Raw genomic sequence first — 23,886 nt, forward strand, 5'->3', positions numbered from 1 at the left:
CCATGAGAGTGCACAGCCATGACTTGCAAGATTACATAGTAATGGCGAGCACCTATTTGGATAATTGGTGAGTGCGGCAGGATTAGTAAAACTAAACACACCGAGGCCCACTGCTCTGAAATGGAAGGTTCTGATTGGCTGTTTATGCTGTCAACCAAGCCTACAGGGGTTACAGGAATGTAGGAGAGCCTTTTCCAGCTATAAACAATGAATTATTTTCAGGTTTTTCCACTAATGACCCTTAAGTGGGAGGAGCGTGCGGTTGCTGAGTCATTGGGAACGAAGCACATTACTAGAAAGCAGTTCAACTCCTAGCTATATAAGAAGGCCATCCACCTCTCTAGGTTTATAAGAAGACCTTCCACCTCTATAGACTTCTAAGAAGATCATCCTCCTCCGTCATGGCCAGCAAGAAAATCATCACTGTCCTAGGAGCCACAGGTAAGAGAAAGAATAGAAACCATAAATGAATTATGCTTAGTCTGCTTAAAGCAGGGGGTCTCCAAACTGTGGCCCGAGGGCCGGATGTGGCCCTTTGCTAGCCTTTATCCGGTGCCTTGTCCTCAATGTTCCCCTATGGGGGAAGTTCCTTCACTGACTGCGCAGGCGCAAACTTCCCGATGGAAATCTCCGAACCTCGCCCGGCATCCAGGCTCATTCTTTAACATCCCCGTGGATTGGAGGATGTTAAAAAAAGAGCCAGGAGGCCGAGCGAGCGAAGCGAGCCGTCCGAGCGCAGCGAGGACGTGAGGCCGACTGGCCACTTTCCTCTAAATCCACATCGCCCTGGATGCCGGCCGCCGTTCAGGGATTTCAGTCAGCAAGTTTGCACCTGCGCAGTGCTTGAAGGAACTTTCCCGATAGCTGAAACCATCTCAGCGCATCAATTCGCGCATGCGCTGGAACTTCCATGATACCTGGAACCAGCACGGCAGATCACCGGCCCTTGGGCACTATTCCTCCCACTGACACCAACAATTGGGCCCTATTTCTTCCACTGATACCAATGATGGGATACTATTCCTACTACTAAGGACACTACTCTTCCTATTGACCACCAACCCTGAGGCCATATTTATTCTTACCGATGCCGGGCCCCAGACTTTTCTACCCCCGCTAGCCACAATCCGGCCCTCCTAAAGCCTGAAGGACAATAAACTGGCCCTTTGTTTGAAAAGTTTGGAGACCCCCCTGGTTTAAAGTATAACTAGATTTAGATTTGGATAGAGTGGAGAGGGATTAGGATAGGGTGACCACATTTCCAAACTACCATTCAGGGACACACCCCCCCCTTCCCAAAAATCAGCTTGTGCTGTAACGAATCACAGCACAGTGATTGGACACAAGAGGCGGGATTTATGATTTCTCCAATCACAAGTAGGGGGCAGGATTGTGCTCCTCCAGCCATTCCCGGTCAGGACAAGTACTGTCAGCGAGTAAAGCGGTGATGTGGCGGCTTTTTTTGGGGGCATCAGATTGGCCCGGGGAGGGGGGGGGGGGTGTGGCTGTGTCAGTTTCATTCCGGGACACTGTATTGTCCTGGAAACCTGTCCGTCGGACTTATCCGGTCGTCTGTACAGACTCACCGGATAAGTCCGACCGATCCCCATCCCTCGCATGCGTCGAAGTGATTTGACGCATGCGTGGAAGTATTTACCTTCCAGGGTCGCGCACGTCCCGGCGACGGCGTGGCCACGTCACCGCATATGTCTTCCGCAGGGATTTTGATCTGATGGTGTGTACAACCCATCAGATCAAAATCCGGAGCAGAAATGTATCCGCTCGTGTGTACAGGGCCTTACAAAACATCTGTAGTGGTAGATTGGGATAGAATGAACTCCGAAACCACCAAAAAAGAACATTCTATGAAGTTTCCAAAATGGATGTATTAAAGGAGTATTTAATTATTCTAGACCAAATTTTACTCCAGTTCTCCACATCCAGAGGGTGACTGAGATCCCACTTTCAGGGAGCTAATGCCGCGTACACACGATCGGAAATTCCGACAAGAAAAGTCCTATGTGAGCTTTCGTTCGGAAATTCCAACCGTGTGTAGGCTCCATCGGAATTTTTCTGTCGGAATTTCCGCCAAGAAAAATTTGAGAGAAGTTCCCATTGGAAATTCTGATTGTCTGTACCCAATTCCAACGCGCAAAAAAAACACGCATGCTCAGAATCAAGCAGAAGAGCCGAACTGCCTATTGAACTTCATTGATTTCGGCTTGTCGTACGTGTTGTATGTCGCCGTGTTCTTGATGGTCATTATTTCCAAAAGGATTTGTGTGACCGTGTGTATGCAAGCCAAAATTCAGTCGGAAAAAACATCCAAGATTTTTCCGACGGAAAATCTGATCGGGTGTACGCGGCATAAGAGTCTAAAAGTAGTGTTCATCAATGACAGCTGTCATACCAATACCAATCACTTTACAAGTCTTAAAAATAATTGTTTTGTTGTATATCATGAAATGTGTTCATAAAAACTTGTATAGTAGAGGTCCACTTTTCCACTCCTCAGACCCTCATATGTATACTTGTTTGATGCCCTTCTTGCAGGATCACAGGGTGGCTCAGTGGTCAAGGCTCTTCTGCAGAACAGCTCGTATGCGGTCAGGGCCGTGACTCGTGATGTCAGCAAACCAGCTGCTGTGAAGCTGAAGGAGGCCGGCGCAGAGGTGGTAGCTGCAGATATGGATGACGAGAAGAGCCTGAAGTCTGCATTCAGTGGAGCCTATGGAGCTTTTGTGGTCACCAACTTCTTTGATCACTTTAGTAAGGAGAAAGAAATTGCACAGGTAATGACTGCTATTAGTGACCTTTTTTATATGTAAGGGGTAAAAGGGGTGCCCAAAATTGGCATAAATCCGAGAAACCAATGTACTTCTTAAAGCGGGAGTTCACCCGAAAAACAACTTTTAACATTAGATTCATGCTCATTTTGTGACGGGGAATCGGGTAGTTTTTTTATTTTTTTAAATCGAAGCTGTACTTGCTGTTTTAGAGAGCGATCCTCTCCGCCACTTCCGGGTATGGTCTTCGGGACTGGGCGTTCCTATTTGATTGACAGGCTTCCGACGGTCGCATACATCGCGTCACGAGTAGCCGAACGTCGGTGCGGCTCTATACGGTGCCTGCGCACCGACGTTTGGCTACTTTCGGAAAAACGTGACGCGATGTATGCGACCGTCGGAAGGATGTCAATCAAATAGGAACGCCCAGTTCCGAAGACCATACCCGGAAGCGGCAGAGAAGATCGCTCTCTAAAACGGTAAGTACGGCTTTGATTTAAAAAAAAAACACCCGATTCCCCTTGACAAAATGAGCCTCAATCTAATGTTAAAAATTTAAGTTTTTGGGTGAACCTCCACTTTAAAGCGGAGGTCCACACAAAAATGGAACCTCCGCTTTTCAGAACCCTCCGGTGTCACATTTGGAACCTTTCAGGGGGGAGGGGGGTGCAGATACCTGTCTAATACAGGTATTTGCACCCACTTCCGGGCATAGACCCCCGCGGGGGTTACACCACTTCCCACCCCCACTTGCTGTCTTCTGGGAGACACTTGGGTCCCAGAAGACAGCAGGGACCATTTTTATTGCACAGTGCGACTCACACATGCGCAATAGGGAACCGGAAAGTGAAGCCGCAAGGCTTCACTTTCTGATTCCCTTACCGAAGTAGGCAGCAACTGAGAGACGGGTCGGCCTCGGGTGCCGACATCGCGGGCGCGCTGGACAGGTAAGCGTCCATATTTTAAAAGTCAGCAGCTGCAGTATTTGTAGCTGCTGACTTTTGGAAAAAAAAAAAATCGGCGGACCTCCGCTTTAAGAATACATCTATTTTATTTATTTGTGCAAATAAAACAAGCCTACATGTGTTAGGAGCAGTATTCCTCTTCATCAGGGCTGGTAAAAAGCTCACTGAGTAATAGGTTTGCTACATGTATGAATGAAGCTACGTCCATTGCTGGAGCAAATGCTAGACGGCTGGCTTAGGCCCCTTTCACACTGGGGCGGTGGTGGCGGTAAAACGCAGATATTTTTAGCGGCATTTTGCAGCGGTAGTCGAACACTAGCGGGTCTGTTTTACCCCCTGCTAGCGGCCAAAAAAGGGTTAATACCGCCGGCAATGCGCCTCTGCAGAGGCGCATTGCCGGCGGTATAGCCACAGTTTTCCATTGCTTTCAATGGGAAGGAGCAGCAAACACACCGCTCCTCTCAGCGCTCCAGAGATGCGGCTAGAAGGACTTTTGGAGCGGTCCTGCAAGCGCACCGCTGCAGTGTGAAAGCCCTTGGGGCTCTCACACTGGAGAAACAACAGCCGCTGTTTAAGTTCGGTTTGCGCAATAGCGCCTGCAAACCGCCCCTGTGTGAAAGGGGTCTTAATACCTTATATACTGTATTTAAAGTGGAGGTTCACCCTATAAAAAATTTCTGACCTCACACGGAGTCGCGCCATCCTACCGACAGAATGCCGTGTTTTTTGTTTTTTTTCTCAGCACATACCTCTTAATCCCGATTTTCACCTCACTGCAATCCCGCGGGAGTGGGCGTTCCCAAGCACTGCCTGTGATTGACAGGCTTCCGAACGGCGCATACTGCACGTCACAGGTTGCCGAAAAAACCCGAACGTCGGTGCGGCTCTATACAGCGCCTGCGCACCGACGTTCGGGTTCTGTCGGCAACCTGTGACGCGCAGTATGCGCCGTTCGGAAGCCTGTCAATCACGGGCAGTGCTTGGGAACGCCCAGTCCCGCGGGATTGCCGGGAGGTGAAAATCGGGATTAAGAGGTATGTGCTGAGAAAAAAAAAAAAACACCGGCATTCTGTCGGTAGGATGGCGCGACTACGCGTGATGTCAGAATTTTTTTTAAAGGGTGAACCTCCACTTTAAATACAGTAAGCTGCATCTATGAACAGATGCAGAATAACCATTGACGACTGTTTCAGCATAGTGAAATTGTCCCCCTACCATTCAAACTGTTTTTGACTGGTTGCCTACCAGCTAGCATTTAATTGGTGCAACACCATCGGCTGCCAGGAAGTAAATCACAGTATGTTGCTTAAATTGCATGGATGAGGGTTCGTCACAGGTTTCCATTTCCTACATACTGTTGATGTAGACTCATTACTTAATTGATATCCTGATAAACTCAGGGTTACCCATTTTCTGCCGGAAGACCCAAATCATTGTAATATTACTTTAACTGAGCTTGTCCTATATCAGTGCTGCCATCTGTTGGTGAAATATGAATGTAAACAATTGCTATTAAAACATGGCCCTGGTTAATCCAATCATTCTTGCAGCTTCTAATGTTGTGCTACCAGGGCCGGAGTGGGACTCATTTTCAGCCCTGGAGTTTCATGCCTTAGACCAGCCCACTTTAGTTCACGATTATTAAAATAATGTAATTAAAACCTCAAAATATAAGGTTGCAATGGCGCACTGTTCTCTACAGCCTGTAATTCATAGTATTTTTCAAAAAATATTTCCAATTCAGTGCAAATACAGTAACCTAAGTTTTGCTTCACAGTGAAGATTTATTAGAACAATAAATAACAGGACAGTATCAGAATCTATTTTCTTTAAGAATTAGTATTCATAAATATCCAAACATTGAAATGAAGAACAAAATATAACAAAAACAAATATATTAAACAAAATAAATAAAAGATTAAAATAAAATGTATTGCACTTTCTAATGATAGTATCATCCTTTTCAAGGAAGCAGCTGCTTTACAACTTCAAATATTTTTCACAAATGAGAACATTAGCTAAAGAATAAAACAAGTATTGCACTGTTATTTGACTTTTTTTCACAGTATAACTTTCTGTTTCTAATGATTGTTTCATCTTTTTCCTCTGCATAAGTTTAGGAAACATGGACAACCCTAAAACATTAATAAACGCCTGAGCAGAGCACTGGTCTCTGCAACTTTATCTATCACAGTGTCATTGTCCAAAGACATGAGAATTTCTTTCTCAGTGCACATGAGCATGAATGCCTCAAGGTTCTTTTGGGTTAAAGTGCTCCTGAGCCTGTTTTTTATGAATTTCACTGTTGAGAAGCTTCTCTCACAGGCTACTTGTGTGATAGACAGTGTTAATAGCAACTTGTATGCGAGTCCAATCACATGGTAGGCATCAGTTAGAAGATTGTACTGAGAGAGAATGAGATGAACACAAATGACACAGTTTTTACAGGAGGAACAAGTTTTGCTCTCTAATTCGACATCTTGCTGCTGTTCCATTGAAGGATCCTCATCACCTCCTTGTGGGATATCACTAGCTGTCCTGACAATGTAACCCTCCAGACGGGACATTTTTAGTCTGTCCCACTGAGATGCAAGGCTGTACAGTTCACCACATAATGTGCCAACTGTAGCCCTGTCATCAAATTTAAAGCGGGGGTTCACCCTTAGAGGGCACTTTTCCCCCTTAGATTCCTGCTCGTTATTACTAGGGGAATCGGCTATTTATTTAAAAATAGGTGCAGTACTTACCCGTTTACGAGACGCATCCTCTCCGTCGCTTCCGGGTATGGGCTTCGGGAATGGGCGTTCCTTCTTGATTGACAGGTTTCCGAGAGGCTTCCGACGGTCGCATCCATCGCGTCACGATTTTCCGAAAGAAGCCGAACGTCGGTGCGCAGGCGCAGTATAGAGCCGCACCGACGTTCGGCTTCTTTCGGCTACGAGTGACGCGATGGATGCGACCGTCGGAAGCCTCTCGGAAGACTGTCAATCAAGAAGGAACGCCCGCTCCCGAAGACCATACCCGGAAGCGACGGAAGAAGATGCAGCTCGAAAACGGGTAAGTACTGCACCTATTTTAATACAAATAGCCGATTCCCCTAGACCGAACGAGCAGGAATCTAGGGGAAGAAAAAAAATTTTTTTAGAAATGGGTGAACTCCCGCTTTAAGCAGACATTTGCTTATTTCTTCCAGAGCTGAGCTGGGAAGTCCATGTTCCCTCACATGAGCAAAGTTTCTAGGGTCTAAACAGGCAAAATCTGAACAAAGTTTTGCATTAGCAGAAAATCTCCTTTGGATACTGGCTGTTACTGTGTCTACAATGACATTGTGTACTTTTACTTCAAAGTCAGTATCAGCTGATGCTAACTGCTCATCTTCTGCAAGCTCTCCTGGCATTCTTTTCTTTTTTCTGATCCTTCTCTCAGAAAAGGCAGCCTGCACTACAAGCTCACACTCTTCCTCCCCTTGCAACTTTCCATTTGCCCATGTCACAAACTTATCAGCTGCAAACTTAACTCCTTCAAAGTCCCTGGCACACTTCCTGAGACCCTCCTCTGTCCCCTCAACCAGACGTTGAGCTGTGATGATATCCATTCCCTTTGTCTGTAAGTATTTTGAAAGGGGAGATGTAAGCTCAAAAATGCGAAGGAAGAGTTGAGCAGTGACCACTGTCTCATACTTCAAAAAGCCTTCTATAAATCCCTTTGCCTTGGCCCTCACAGTTGGCTTTTGTGTACTGTCATCTAAAATGGTGTCTAAAGTCATAAGCACTTCAAAAAACAAGCCTTCCTGAGGATTCCCGAAGCACCCAAACACTTTACTTAGTGCCTGATCCTTAGCCCACCACCTAGTTGGCCCTATTGGGCACAGTCGTCTGTGATGCTTGTCCTGACTCTTCTCCTCCCACTTCTGCATGCGCATGTGTGACTCTCTTAAAAAAACTGCTACATCGTTAAGCAGTGAAAACAGAGAAGCACTTTCCACAACACTGCCTGTTGTCTCTGCCAGTACAAGATTCAAAAGATGTGCATAACACCAAATATGAACCTGATTGGGGGAATGCTCAGAGAGGAGTGTAGAAAACCCCCTAAACTGACCCTGCATATTAGCTGCACCATCTGTTGAGTTGCCCACACATGTGCCAATGTCAATATTAAGGTTCAGTAGCACTTTTTTCAGAAGCGCTACAAAATTCTGGCCAGTAGATGACTCACAGTCCACCATAGCAATCAGTCTTTCGTGAACGACATCTGTCACATATCGAAGTATGATTGAACACTGGTCTTTGGAGGTGATATCTTGGGTAGTGTCAATTTGAACTGAAAACATGCCAGCTTGTCTCACTTCATCTGCTATAGTCACCTTTATCAGTTGGCTAATGACATCCACAATTTTATTTATTGTCTCTTTTGACAGCAGAGTAACTAGACCTCCTCTGCCTTTTGCACCAGTTTCATGCTGCTTTTTGCTGTTTTCAATGCAAGTGTTAACATGCTGTTGGAGGCAAATGTCATATCTACTTAAGAGTAGAATCAACTCCAGGACATTACCATGATTAACAGAAATGTTTTCTAAGCTATAACCTGCCTCTTCTTTATCTCCCCTGTAGCTAAGGCCACATTTGCCTATGACTTTAACAACATCCACTATACGCTCCATCACCTGGCGTTTCTTTTTCACTTGCTCAGCACGTAATGACATTTGGTTGCCAGTCAACAGGCTTTTCACATCTGCATTTTGTATTTTCAGAAAGTAAGCATCTGCACTATCTCTGTGTGTCTTACTTTTTTCATGTTCCACTATCCTTTGGTGAATGTGTTTCCAGTCTTTCATGCCTCCCTTTATGAAAGGACCATCACTTACCAAAGGTGCAAATGCCAAACAAACTGAACAGTATAGAGCTTGGTTTTTTTCACAATAAGTTAGCCACTTGCGGTTTGTTCCATCTTTGCTATTATAAACCTTTGGTATAGGAACATTTAGGATTTGTTGAGGATGATAAGAAAAAAATGTATGTATATCCTGATACTGAGGTCGAGTAAAGTAATCAAAACTATCAACAAAATCCTCTTTATCTGCCTTGTTCCTAGTTTGTGGTTCTGGGTTCTGCTGCTGCGTTGCTGCCTCTGCTATCAGTTCCTGAGCCGACTCTACTCTCCCTTTCACACTTCCTTCTGTATCTCTAGACTCGAGTGCACCTGTATATTTAATCATAATAAAAGTATATTGTAATTTTTAACCACTTAAGGACAGAAGGTGTTTTTCAGATTCGGCGTTTACAAGACTAAAACTGTTTTTTTTTTGCTAGAAAATTACTTAAAACCCCCAAACATTATATATTTTTTTTCTAACACCCTAGAGAATAAAATGGCGGTCATTGCAATACTTTTTGTCACACCGTATTTGCGCAGCGGTCTTAAAAGCGCACTTTTTTTGAAAAAAAAAACACTTTTTTGAATAAAAAAATAAGACAACAATAAATTTGGCCCAATTTTTTTATATATTGTGAAAGATAATGTTACGCCGAGTAAAATGATACCCAACATGTCACGCTTAAAAATTGTGCCCGTTCGTGGCATGGCGTGAAACTTTTACCCTTAAAAATCTCGATAGGCGACGTTTAAAAAATTCTATACGTTGCATTTTTTGAGCTACAGAGTAGGTCTAGGGCTAGAATTATTGCTCTCGCTCTAACGATCGCAGCGATACCTCACATATGCGGGCGCTACTCGCGTATGCGTTCGCTTCTGTGCGCAAGCTCGTTGGGACGGGGCGCTTTAAATAAAAAAAATTGGGGTTTTCTTATTTTTATTGATTTTATCATTTTTTACACTGAAATAAAAAAAAAATGTATCACTTTTATTCCTATTACAAGGAATGTAAACATCCCTTGTAATAGAAAAAAGCATGACAGGTCCTCTAAAATATAAGATCTGGGGTCAAAAAGACCTCAGATCTCATATTTAGACTTAAATGCAAAAAAAAAAAAAAATGGAAATTGTGTCATTTAAAAAAACGACAACAAAAAAATTGTCTCTTTAAGACGCTGGGCGGGACTGACGTTTTGACGTCACTTCCGCCCAGCAAAGCTATGAGGACGGGTGGGGGCCATCTTGCCCTCACTCAAGTCCTCACTGATCAGGCAGCAGCACCCAATCGCCTCCGCCGCTACCGACAGCTCCGGTAAGCGGCGGAGGGCGCAGGAGAGCGGCGGGAGGGGGGGGCCCCTCTCCCGCCACCGATAAACACCGATCTCGCGGCGGAGACCGCCGTTATCGTTTACACACCCGCCCACAGAAGAGATGGATATCTCGGTTGTGGCAGCATCTGCTGCCTTTACCGAGATATTCATCTTTAAAAACAGGACGTATATATACAGTGGGCGGGCGTTAAGTGGTTAACATATTTGCTCTTAATTACTAAATTACTATTCGTTCTTCTGAATGACAATCCTACCTGCCCATTCTGGTGTGTTGGGCTCATGACTGGAGCTTGGTAACATTACTGGGCCTTGCTCTTCACTGTTAGCAGCAAACTGGACTAGAGGCGGCTCCTGCTGAAGAGCTACAAGAAAAAGTTTGATAGACAACGTTGTTTTGCAGTTGCACGGTCACTAGCATCTTGCACTGCTTCTAACTAACGTTAGCTTACCGGCCATCTCGTCACCGTCTTCATTTGTTTTCTTTTGGAAAAATGTGCTCAGCTTGGAACATTTGGCCGCGTCAGTTTCCAAAGCTTTCTTCTTTTTTATTCGGACCTTTTCAGCACCGCCTTTACGCTTTCTGTTATCCATACTCCTCGTGTACTGGCAGAGTACCCTTACCTATATAAGAGTACTCCTTATCAAAGAACATATTGTCATTGTACTCCTATATACCTACATACCTGCAGGATACTCCTATCTACCTACATACCTGTAGCATACTTTACTACCTACATACCCATGTGATACGCCTTATATACCTATGTACTGGCAGCCCACCTCTATATACTGACAGAATACTCCTTATCTACCTACATACCGGCTGTCTGATCCTACCTACATTCCTGCAGGATAACTCCTATTTACCTTCATACCTGTAGGATACTCCTATCTACCTACAATACTATAATATTTTTTTTAGCAGAGAATCTAGAGAATAAAATGGCGATTGTTGCAATATTTTATGTCATACGGTATTTGTGCGGCAGTGTTTTAAACACAACTGTTTGGGAAACATTTATTTTCATGAATTTTAAAAAAATTAAAAAGTAAAATTAGCCCAATTTTTTTTGCATAATGTGAAAGATGATGTTACGCCGAGTAAATAGATACCAAGCATGTCACGCTTTATAATTGCACGCACTCGTGGAATTGCGACAAACTACGGTACCTAAAAATCTCCATAGGCAACGCGTTAAACTTTTTTTACGGTTGCCAGGTTAGAGTTACAGAGGAGGCCTGGGGCTAAAATTATTGCTCTCGCTCTGACGATCGCGGCGATACCTCAAATGTGTGATTTGAACACCGTTTTCATATGCGGGCGCGACTTCCGTATGCGTTCTCTTTGCTGCGCAAGCTCGCGTGGAGGGAGGCGCTTTAAAAAAAAAATCTTTTTTTTTTTTTATAATATTAAATTGTGTTTTTTTTTTTTACATTTTGATCACTTTTATTGCTGTCACAAGGAATCCCTTGTGACAGTAATAGGTGGTGACAGGTACTCTTTATGGAGGGTGGTGACAGGTACTCTTTATGGAGGGATCGAGCCCTCCTTTGCACTTCAAAGTATAGGCGACAATTGATGGCACAGTGCTGCGTGTGTTGGCACAGTGGCTGCGTTTGATGGGCACAGTGGCTGCATGTGATGGCACAGTGGCTGCGTTTGGTGGCGTTTGGTGGCACAGTGGCTGTGTGTGATGAGCACAGTGGCGACAATTGATGGCACAGTGCTGCGTGTGTTGGCACAGTGGCTGCATGTGATGGCACAGTGGCGACAATTGATGGCACAGTGGCTGCGTGTGATGAGCACAGTGGCGACAATTGATGGCACAGTGGCTGCGTGTGTTGGCACAGTGGCTGCATGTGATGGCACAGTGGCGACAATTGATGGCACAGTGTTGCGTTTGATGGGCACAGTGGCTGCATGTGATGGTACAGAGGTTGTGTGTGATGGCACAGTGACTGCGTTTGGTGGCACAGTGAGGCTGCAATTAATGGGGGGTTCTTTTTTAGTCAGAGAAGGCAAGCTCAAAATAACACAAACATTTTTTTTAAACTGCTATTTTTTTTATTAAAGAAATTATGGTCACCTCAGTCCAACCCCCCCCCCCCCCCCCCCCAACCCCTAATACAATGATTTCATTTATTTCTTACTTTTCACACAGCACACTGTCACTCTGACTTGAAGCTTCAGCCTTCACTAGTTTTCTAGGCAGGCCAGGCGCAGCAGGCTCCTCGTGAGTCGTGACTTCTGCTCTGCAGTCTGCAAGCGCCGACACTCAGGCCTCGTACACACGACAGAGAAACTCGACGTGCTTGGCACGTCTAGTTCCTCGTCTCGTTTTGGGATGAAGCCGCCGAAGAGCTCGGCGGGCCGCCTTCTCCTATAGAACAACGCGGCCAACGAGAAAATAGAGAACATGTTCTCTATTTTCTCGTCGAGCTCCTCGGCGGCTCCATCGAGCCAAAACTGTACAGACGACAGAGATTCTCGGCAGAATCCGGGTTTTGACCGAGTTTCTCGGCGAATTCTGCCGAGAATCTCTGTCGTGTGTACGAGGCCTCACAGGCACAGCTCCCTGCGCGAGTCCTCCCTCTCTCACCTCGCCTCCAGCCGCCGGCGTGACGTCACGCCACGCACGCCAGTGGAATAACCCAAGTCAATCCTCCATGGGGGGGGGGGGGGGGCGAGGAAACGCACAGGAGGAAAGGAGCGCACTCAGCAGCCAGTGAGTCGGAATCGGCGGGCAGACAGTTTTTAAAGTGTGTCACTGGCAGTGCCGATCCTGACCTCTCTGGGGCCCTAAGCACAATTCTGCTAAGGGGCCCTCTACCTTTTTAATGCCCATTTTTCACATCGAGAAAAATGCTCTGGAGCCTACACATGACCGTTTTTAATGACCAATTAAAAAAATTGCATTTTTCTTGTCATGAAAAACGGTCGTGTGTACGCGGCATGACAGTGTTTACCAGTACACAGTGGCGGTGCGTCCATAGTGGGCGCAAGAGTGCCGCCCCCTCTCACTCCTGCACCGCAACAGAAAGCAATACATAGATTCATGCATTGCGTGAATCTATGTATTGTCGCCGGCGACGCTGCCGCCCACTATTCAGGGGGTCGGACCCCTGGCGAGCGCCGGCATCTGAATAACGGCAGCTGGTTGGCTGTGTGGAAGTGTCTATCAGAGCCACCGGCTCTGATAGGCTTTCTGATTACAGCCTATGGGCTGTAATTGGCTTCCAAATAGTTAACCAGGGGAAGCACGGTGCGTGCATTCCCTGGTTAACACTGACACGCATCTCCGCCAATCAGGTTCACCGGATTTGGTTACCAGTAACCTGATTGGCTGAAGCAACATCGAGGGCGGGAGAAGACATCGAGGGATCGTGAAGGAGGGTGACTGACGAGAAAGGTAAGTGCCGGGCGGGGGGGGCAATCTGGCGTCATTTTAAGGGGCAATCTGCGGGTAATTGATGGGCACAATGGCAACAATGGCATGGCACAGTGGCTGCGTTTGGCATGGCACAGTGGCGACAATGGCATGGCACAGTGGCGACAATTGATGGGCACAGTGGCAAACATTTATGGGCACAGTGGCAAAAATTGATGGGCACAGTGGCTGCGTTTGACGACATGGCACAGTGGCGACAATTGATGGGCACAGTGGCATGGCACAGTGGCTGCGTTTGGCATGGCACCATGGCAACAATGGCATGGCACAGTGGCAACAATTGATGGCATGGCACAGTGGCGACAATTGATGGCATGGCACAGTGGCGACAATTGATGGCATGGCACAGTGACGACAATTGATGGCATGGCACAGTGACGACAATTGATGGCATAGTGGCTGCGTTTGATGGCATGGCACAGTGGCGACAATTAATGGGCACAGTGGCTGTGTTTGGCATGGCACATTGGCAACAATTGATGGGCACAGTGGTGACAATGACATGGCACCGTGGCGACAATTGATGGCATGGCACAGTGCCAGTGGTGACAAGTGATGGGTACAGTGGCATGGCACAGTGGCTGCATTTGGCATGGCACAGTGGCAACAATGGCATGGCACAGTGGTCGACAACTGATGGCATGGCACAGTGGCGACAATTGATGGGCACAGTGGCGACAATTGCTGGCACAGTAGCTGCGTTTGATGTCATGGCACAGTGGCGACAATTGATGGGCACAGTGGCATGGCACTGTGGCGACAATGGCATGGCACAGTGGCGACAATTGATGGGCACAGTGGCGACAATTGCTGGCACAGTAGCTGCGTTTGATGTCATGGCACAGTGGCGACAATTGATGGGCACAGTGGCATGGCACCGCGGCGACAATGGCATGGCACAGTGGTGACAATTGACAATTGATGACATTCAGGGTTTTTTTCCACATAACATTCAGGAGGGTTTTTTTTCCCTCACATAACATTCAGGGTTTTTTTTTCCACATAACATTCAGGAGGGTTTTTTTTCCCTCACATAACATTCAGGGTTTTTTTTTTCCCTCACATTACATTCAGGGTTTTTTTTTTTCCACATAACATTCAGGAGGGTTTTTTTTCCCTCACATAACATTCAGGAGGGTTTTTTTTCCACATAACATTCAGGAGGTTTTTTTTCCACATAACATTCAGGAGGTTTTTTTTTTTTCCACATAACATTCAGGGTTTTTTTTTTCCCATGTAACATTCAGGAGGGTTTTTTTCCACATAACATTCAGGAGGGTTTTTTTTTCCACATAACATTCAGGTTTTTTTTCCCCTCACATTACATTCAGGGTTTTTTTTTTTTTTTTCCACATAACATTCAGGAGGGTTTTTTTTCTCACATAACATTCAGGGTTTTTTTTTTTTTTCCACATAACATTCAGGGTTTTTTTTTCCCCTCACATTACATTCAGGGTTTTTTTTTCCACATAACATTCAGGAGGGTTTTTTTTTCCACATAACATTCAGGTTTTTTTTCCCCTCACATTACATTCAGGGTTTTTTTTTTCTCCACGTAACATTCAGGAAGGTTTTTTTTTTCCACATAACATTCAGGGTTTTTTTTTTCCCTCACATTACATTCAGGGTTTTTTTTTTCCACATAACATTCAGGAGGGGTTTTTTTCCACATAACATTCAGGGGTTTTTTTTCCCTCACATTACATTCAGGGTTTTTTTTTTCTCCACGTAACATTCAGGAGGGTTTTTTTTTTTCCACATAACATTCAGGAGGGTTTTTTTTTCCACATAACATTCAGGAGGGTTTTTTTTTCCACATAACATTCAGGAGGGTTTTTTTTTCCACATAACATTCAGGAGGGTTTTTTCCCTCACATTACATTCAGGGTTTTTTTTTTTCCACATAACATTCAGGAGGGTTTTTTTTCCCTCACATAACATTCAGGAGGGTTTTTTTTCCCTCACATAACATTCAGGAGGGTTTTTTTTTTCACATAACATTCAGGAGGGTTTTTTTCCCTCACATAACATTCAGGGTTTTTTTTCCCACATAACATTCAGGAGGGTTTTTTTTTCCACATAACATTCAGGAGGGTTTTTTCCCTCACATTACATTCAGGGTTTTTTTTTTCCACATAACATTCAGGAGGGTTTTTTTTCCCTCACATAACATTCAGGAGGGTTTTTTTTCCCTCACATAACATTCAGGAGGGTTTTTTTTTTCACATAACATTCAGGAGGGTTTTTTTCCCTCACATAACATTCAGGGTTTTTTTTCCCACATAACATTCAGGAGGGTTTTTTTTTTCACATAACATTCAGGAGGGTTTTTTTTCCCTCACATAACATTCAGGAGGGTTTTTTTTTTCACATAACATTCAGGAGGGTTTTTTTCCCTCACATAACATTCAGGGTTTTTTTCCCTCACATAACATTCAGGGTTTTTTTCCCTCACATAACATTCAGGAGGGTTTTTTTTTTCACATAACATTCAGGAGGGTTTTTTTCCCTCACATTACATTCAGGGTTTTTTTTTTTCCACATAACATTCAGGGTTTTTTTTTCCCTCACATTACATTCAGGGTTTTTTTTTTTTCCACATAACATTCAGGGTTTTTTTTTCCCTCACATTACATTCAGGGTTTTTTTTTTCCACGTAACATTCAGGAGGGTTTTTTTTTTTCCACATAACATTCAGGGTTTTTTTTTTCCCTCACATTACATTCAGGGTTTTTTTTTTCCACGTAACATTCAGGAGGGTTTTTTTTTTCCACATAACATTCAGGGTTTTTTTTTTCCCTCACATTACATTCAGGGTTTTTTTTTCCACATAACATTCAGGAGGGTTTTTTTTTCCACATAACATTCAGGAGGGTTTTTTTTTCCACATAACATTCAGGAGGGTTTTTTTTTCCACATAACATTCAGGAGGGTTTTTTTTCCACATAACATTCAGGAGGGGGTTTTTTTCCACATAACATTCAGGGTTTTTTTTTTCCTCACATTACATTCAGGGGTTTTTTTTTTCCTCACATAACATTCAGGAGGGTTTTTTTTCCACGTAACATTCAGGAGGGTTTTTTTTTTCCACGTAACATTCAGGAGGTTTTTTTTTCCACATAACATTCAGGAGGGTTTTTTTTTTCCACGTAACATTCAGGAGGGTTTTTTTTTCCACATAACATTCAGGAGGGTTTTTTTTTCCACATAACATTCAGGAGGGGGTTTTTTTCCACATAACATTCAGGGTTTTTTTTTTCCTCACATTACATTCAGGGGTTTTTTTTTTCCTCACATAACATTCAGGGTTTTTTTTTTCCCACGTAACATTCAGGGTCTTTTTTTTCCACATAACATTCAGGGTTTTTTTTTTTTTTCCACATAACATTCAGGGGTTTTTTTTCCCTCACATAACATTCAGGGGGTTTTTTTTTCCCACGTAACATTCAGGAGGGGTTTTTTTTCCACATAACATTCAGGAGGGTTTTTTTTTTCCACATAACATTCAGGAGGGTTTTTTTTTTCCCTCACATTACATTCAGGGTTTTTTTTTTTTTTCCACGTAACATTCAGGAGGTTTTTTTTTCCACATAACATTCAGGAGGGGTTTTTTTCCACATAACATTCAGGAGGGTTTTTTTTTCCACATAACATTCAGGAGGGTTTTTTTTCCACATAACATTCAGGAGGGTTTTTTTTCCACATAACATTCAGGAGGGTTTTTTTTCCACATAACATTCAGGAGGGTTTTTTTTCCACGTAACATTCAGGAGGGTTTTTTTTTTCCACGTAACATTCAGGAGGTTTTTTTTTCCACATAACATTCAGGAGGGTTTTTTTTTTCCACGTAACATTCAGGAGGGTTTTTTTTTCCACATAACATTCAGGAGGGTTTTTTTTCCACATAACATTCAGGAGGGTTTTTTTTTTCCACATAACATTCAGGAGGGTTTTTTTTCCACATAACATTCAGGAGGGTTTTTTTTCCACATAACATTCAGGAGGGTTTTTTTTCCACATAACATTCAGGAGGGTTTTTTTTCCACATAACATTCAGGAGGGTTTTTTTTTTCCACATAACATTCAGGAGGGTTTTTTTTTCAAATAACATTCAGGAGGGTTTTTTTTTTCCACGTAACATTCAGGAGGGTTTTTTTTTTCCACATAACATTCAGGAGGGTTTTTTTTCCACATAACATTCAGGAGGGTTTTTTTTCCACATAACATTCAGGAGGGTTTTTTTTCCACATAACATTCAGGAGGGTTTTTTTTTTCCACATAACATTCAGGAGGGTTTTTTTTTTCCACATAACATTCAGGAGGGTTTTTTTTTTCCACATAACATTCAGGAGGGTTTTTTTTTTCCACATAACATTCAGGAGGGTTTTTTTTTTCCACATAACATTCAGGAGGGTTTTTTTTCCACATAACATTCAGGAGGGTTTTTTTTTTTCCACGTAACATTCAGGGTTTTTTTTTTCCACGTAACATTCAGGAGGGTTTTTTTTCCCACATAACATTCAGGGTTTTTTTCCCCCTCACATTACATTCAGGGTTTTTTTTTTCACATAGCATTCAAGGGGGGGGTTTCCACATAACATTCAATTTTTTTTTTTTTTTATCACATTCACCTCACTGGCAAAATGCGATCTCACCGCTGCTGTGCCGCTTTCCTCAGTCTCCTCAGAGTGACTGACGAATCCACCCCCTCTCTCTCCCCTCCCTCTCCCTCCGGAGCTGGAAGCTTCAGCAAGTAGCCGCTCGCGGACTACAGCTCCCATGAGCATTTGCGGCGGCCATCTCAATGACGTCACCTGACGTCTGACGCTGATAGAATCCGATGCCGATACACAGAGCTTCCCAGCGGGGCCCCGAGTCAATCCGAGTCTGCGTATAGGGCGGATCGGCCCTGGTCACTGCGCTGTCTGACACTGATTTAAATGGTTTAGCGGCCGCGGCTGATTGCGCCCCCCTCCTGATAAAAATGGTAGCGGCCCGCAACCCGACCAGCCCACCGGGAGGTGTCCCGGTTCTCCCGATTGGCCAATCCGGGCCTGTGTGCTACTGAAGAAAATGTCTAATAGAGTTGACTGCAACAAGTTAAAAACAAGAGTTGGCTGCAGTATGTTAGTGTTGGCCAGGACTTGATGAGGCTCCTATGACTGAGGACAGAGGCTGTTTTTCATTACCCAATGCAATATTGTACCTACTTTTCAAAGGCTTTGTAATTCCTAATGAGGCAATGCCTAAAAAATGTTGCCATGTGGTTTCTTGTGTTGCAGGGAAAACGGATCGCAGACATCTGCAAACTGCAGGGCCTAAAGCATGTGGTCTTCAGCGGTCTGGAAAATGTCCACAAATTGACCGGAGGCAAGCTGCAGGTTCTTCACTTTGATGGTAAAGGAGAAGTGGAGGAATATTTTAGGCAGATTAATGTACCCATGACCAGCACAAGGGTCGCCTTTTACTTCGAGAACTTCCTGACTGTCTGCAGGCCCAAGCAATGCCCAGATGGCAAGACATATCAGTTGGGTAAGTTTTTCACTGGGAATATTGTGTATTTGCAGCTATACATTCATGAATGATTGTACATTCATGGAGCAATTTATGAGGCCAAGGTGGGCACATAGTGGGCATGCAGTGTGATAAGTGCCATGTTGGAGGCGCTAAAAAAGGCAAAATCCATCCAATTAGATTACAAACCCAATGCCATATCTTAAGCAAATAACCTGTGTTTTGGGGGGCCGCGTTCATGCTGTGGCTGCACCACACTCCCCTATAAATAATAGACAGTCATAGTCCAATCAAAGCAGATGGCATGTGGACCATTGTGTTGAAGCGCCACACTCCCTCTATAGCAGGGGTGTCCAAACTTTTTTCAAAGAGGGCCAGATTTGATGAAGTGAACATGCTCGAGGGCCGACTACTTTGCCTGACATTCTTTAAACTATTAAAATTCGGTCTAAGTGTGTTTGTCCGAGCAACTAATACACGGCCCAACAAGAATTCTCTTGCCTTTGTGGCTGTGTGTGGTGAAGAGATGAGCTTGGGCGTGTTATTTGGATATACTTACCATTGCCATAAATGCAGCCTCACGTGTGCCATAAATGCAGCCTCACGTGTGCCATAAATGCAGCCTCACATGTGCCATAAATGCAGCCTCACGTGTGCCATAAATGCAGCCTCACATGTGCCATAAGTGCAGCCTGATCGATGCCCATCTGCAGCCTTGTAGGACAGAGGGAGGGGGGGGGGGGGACGGACGAGTGCCGGCAGATTACAAACAGGAGAATCTCTTGTTTACTCTGTGGCTTCTTAAATACAAAGTCCCGCCTCCTATGATAGACAGAACAGTCATCCAATGGCATCTCAGGAGACGGGACTTCCAATAGAGACGCTGCTGACTAAACAGGAGATTCTCTTCATGTAATCTGACGGCGCTCGTCCTGCCCCTTCCAAGGCAGCGCCGATAAATACGGTATATATCTTTTGTGGCCCTGGGGGGCCACAAACAATATATATATCCAAATCCCCAGGGGGGGGGGGCGTATTAAATCAACAGGGGGGCCGCATTTGGCCCGCGGGCCGGACTTAGGACATGCCTGCTCTATAGAAAACAATAGGCAGACACGGTCCCATAAATGTAGATGGCATTTGGATCGTTGTACCATAACACCACACTGCCCTTATAGAGAACAATAGGTAGCCATTGTTCTATCAAAGTAGATTGCTAGTGAACCATTGTGTTGTAGCTAGGGTTGTCCCGATACCACTTTTTTAAGACCGAGTACAAGTACCGATTTCTCTCGACTTTTTTTCAAGTACTTGCCGATACCGATCCATGTGACAGGTTTTTTTTTTTTTTTTTTACAATTTTCTTTTATTAGTAGTATTACTAGTATTATTATTATTATTTTTTTTTTTTTAATCAGCCCTGTTGGGGGGGGGGGGGGGGGGGGGGTTTGGTGAGATGTCAGGGGTCTTAGCAGACCCCTGACATCTCCCCTTTGAGACAGGGAAAGGAACTAAGGACACATATTCCCCAGTTCCTTTCTCGGCAGTCTCAGCTGCACTGAAAATGAATGAAGAGAAGGCAGCGGCTCCTCTCCATTCATAAATTGAAACATTGTAAACACAGTTTACGACGTTTCAGTTATATGAATGGACAGAGACAGTGATCACTGACTCTGTACATTCGGAAGAGTAAGGAGACGGATTTACCAGCCCTTACCTCCGCTGTCCGTCCTGACAGATCGAGGGGGTGGAGGAGGAGGATGGAGGGGGACAGCAGCATGGAGGGGGACACGGAGGGAGACAGCAGCATGGAGGGGGACACGGAGGGAGACAGCAGCATGGAGGGGGACATGGAGGGAGACAGCAGCATGAAGGGGGACACGGAGGGAGACAGCAGCATGGAGGGGGTCACAGTGGGAGACAGCAGCATGGAAGGGGACACGGAGGGAGACAGCAGCATGGAGGGGACACGGAGGGAGACAGAAGCATGGAGGGGGACACAGAGGGAGACAGCAGCATGAAGGGGGACACGGAGGGAGACAGCAGCATGAAGGGGGACACGGAGGGAGACAGCAGCATGGAGGGGGACATGGAGGGAGACAGCAGCATGGAGGGGGACACTGAGGGAGACAGCAGCATGGAGGGGGACACTGAGGGAGACAGCAGCATGGAGGGGGACACTGAGGGAGACAGCAGCATGGAGGGGGACACTGAGGGAGACAGAAGCATGGAGGGGGACACTGAGGGAGACAGAAGCATGGAGGGAGACAGCAGCATGGAGAAGAAGAGGGGGACAGCAGCATGGAGGAGAACGGAGGGAAACACGAAGGAGAACAGAGGGGGACAGCAGCATGGAGGGGGACACGGAGGGGGGCTGGAGGAGGATACCGGGACAGTCAGCGGTGATTGTGTGTGGGAGAGTTACAAGCACCGATCACTGCTGATTTCACTAAAGCAGCTGAAAGACGTGGGGGGGGGGGGGGGAGGAGAGGGAGAAACAGCTGTAAGACTTTGAAATCCATACAGGGTGATCAGCGCTCACTTGTAAGTCCCCCACTGCACTGATCAACCTGACTGTCCAGGTATCGGGTGAAGCATTTGCCTGAGTACAAGTACTCGGGCAAATTTCCTCAGTATCGGTACTGATACTAGTATCGATATCGGGACAACCCTAGTTGTAGCACAGTGATCAAAATGCTATCTGCATTGATGGAACCATGGCTGCCTTTGTTTCTATAGGGGGAGTGTGGTGCAGTCCAAGGCCCACAACAAGCGGTTGAGCCATTACAGACCAGATTTAGCCATTGGAGAGATCTAGTAGTGGTGACCCTGCATTTGTTTAAATGCAAATTTGAATGGTTACATTTTACTTTAAATTTCTCATTGTTTTATCCTTTAACTTTCCTTTAGTTCTTCCCATGGGAGACGTTCCAATGGATGGAATATCTATCGCAGATCTCGGCCAAATTGTTCACAGTGTCCTAGAGAACTCCTCAGAATACATCGGGAAGAATATCGGCTTGAGTGCAGAGAAGCTAACTGTCCAACAATACGCAGAGATCATGTCCGAGGTGACCGGGAAGACCATCGTAGACTCCAAGGTGAGGCGGATTACATTCCATTGACCATCTACTTGTTTCTGGTGGTGCGGCCATCATGCTTAGGAGCAGAAACCTTCACATTTCAGAAACTGAAATCAGACCATTTATTGCCACAGAACACTACTGGTGCCAGGTAACCCTTTGGCACCTGGTAAATGCTCCTGCGTTTAGTGTTAAACTGCCTACACACGACCGTTTTTCATGATGAGAAAACTGCCATTTTATTTAGATTGGTCGTGTGTAGGCTCCATAGCAGTTTTCTCAACGGGAAGATTGCCCGCAAAAAATTAGAACCTGCTCTATTTTTTATTTTTTTTCGTCGTTCTTTTTCTCGTTGCGAAAACCGCTCGTGTGTATGCTTTTCCGAGGGGGGAAAAAAATGCGCATGCTCAGAATCAAGTATGAGATGGGAGTGCTCGTTCTGGTAAAACTAGCGTTCGTAATGGAGGTAGCACATTCGTCACGCTGTAACAGACTGAAAAGTGTGAATCGTCTCTCACCAAACTTTTACTAACACGAGGATCAGCCAAAGCAGCCCAAAGGGTGGCGCCATTTGATTGGAACTTCACCTTTATCGTGCCGTCGTACGTGTTGTACGTCACCGCGCTTTGCTCAAGCTTTTTTTTTTTTTTCATGAACGTGTGTATGCAAGGCAGGCTTGAGAGGAATCGCGTCGAGAAAAACTTATTTTATTTGCATGACAGGAAAAACGGTCGTGTGTAAGACGGCATAATAGTTCTTGCCTTGGCATCAAATGTCCAGAGGAGAAGGGAAGGATTTGTAACTAATATTTTTTCTTAAAAATGTAATTGACCACAAAAACATAGGGGCAGATTCACATAGAATTAGATCGGCGCAGCGTATCGGAGATACGCTACGCCACTGTAACTTACTTTTGGCTGGTTCGAATCCTGGAAGAATTTGCGCCGTAAGTTGCGGCGTAGTGTATCTCTGGCGGCGGAATTCAAATCGGCGATTAGGGGGCGTGATTAATTTAAATGAAGCGCGTCCCCGCGCCGAATGAACTGCGCATGCTCCGTTTCTAAGTTTTCCGCCGTGCTTTGCGTGAAACAACGTAATTTTTTTAACTTGGACGTGACTTACGTCCATCCCGATTCACGGACGACTTACGCAAAAAAAAAGAAAAAATTAAAATTTCGACGCGGGAACGACGGCCATACTTAACATGGCAAATCTAACTATACGCCGCTAAAAAGCAGCTTTAACTATACGCCGGAAAAAGCCGACTAGAGACGACATAAGAGAATGCGACGGCCGCGCGTATGTTCGTGGATCGTCGGAAATAGCTAATTTGCATACCCGACGCGGAAAACGACGTGAACGCCACCCAGCGGACGCCGAAGTATTCCATCTTAGATCCGAAAGGCGTACGAGGACGTATACCTGTCGGATCTAACCCAGATGCCGTTGTATCTTGGCATGAGGATTCAAACCAAAGATATGACGCGGGTAATTTGACAGTATGCCGGCGTATCAGTAGATACGCCGGCGTACTCTGTCTGTGGATCTGGCCCATACTTTTTAGTGTGTTTTTTGTGTTTGTTTTTTTTTTTTTTAAGGTGTTAAAATCTTTTTTGTTGTCCACATAGATCACCCCTGAGGTATACGAAAAACTCGGCTTTCCAGGAGCAGATGAGATGGCAAATATGTTTCGATTCCTCCAAATGAGACCTGAGCGCAATGTGGAGGTGACCCACAAACTGAACCCCGACCTGAAAACCTTAAAGCAGTTTATGGTTCTCAAGAAGGACGCTTTTACAGACTTGTAATATGTAATTACCCAATCAATACCGTATATATTAGCAACTGTTTTTTTTTTTATCATAAACCGGCCTACTTTATATGAG

The 23,886-nt window shown here is 45.0% G+C and overlaps 1 protein-coding gene across 1 annotated transcript; it reads left to right on the forward strand.

The window, feature by feature from the left end:
• Window positions 1-281: 281 nt before the first annotated feature.
• LOC120943140 (nmrA-like family domain-containing protein 1) lies at window positions 282-23,886 on the forward strand. Its single transcript, XM_040356272.1, has 5 exons — window positions 282-441; window positions 2,554-2,792; window positions 18,686-18,935; window positions 21,828-22,018; window positions 23,629-23,886. Exons 1-5 carry the CDS (start codon window positions 402-404, stop codon window positions 23,806-23,808), a joined length of 900 nt encoding a protein of 299 aa, XP_040212206.1. The 5' UTR covers window positions 282-401; the 3' UTR covers window positions 23,809-23,886.

The sequence above is a fragment of the Rana temporaria genome, chromosome 6, assembly GCF_905171775.1.
Source record: "Rana temporaria chromosome 6, aRanTem1.1, whole genome shotgun sequence".
NCBI lineage: Eukaryota > Metazoa > Chordata > Amphibia > Anura > Ranidae > Rana > Rana temporaria.

Bases quoted from the DNA above. Each gene is read 5' to 3' on its own strand.
- LOC120943140 (XM_040356272.1), top strand. From the start codon at position 402: ATGGCCAGCAAGAAAATCATCACTGTCCTAGGAGCCACAG. The intron at 2,793-18,685 runs GTAATGACTGCT...CTTGTGTTGCAG, and splicing joins AGGAGAAAGAAATTGCACAG to GGAAAACGGATCGCAGACAT. The intron at 22,019-23,628 runs GTGAGGCGGATT...TTGTCCACATAG, and splicing joins AGACCATCGTAGACTCCAAG to ATCACCCCTGAGGTATACGA.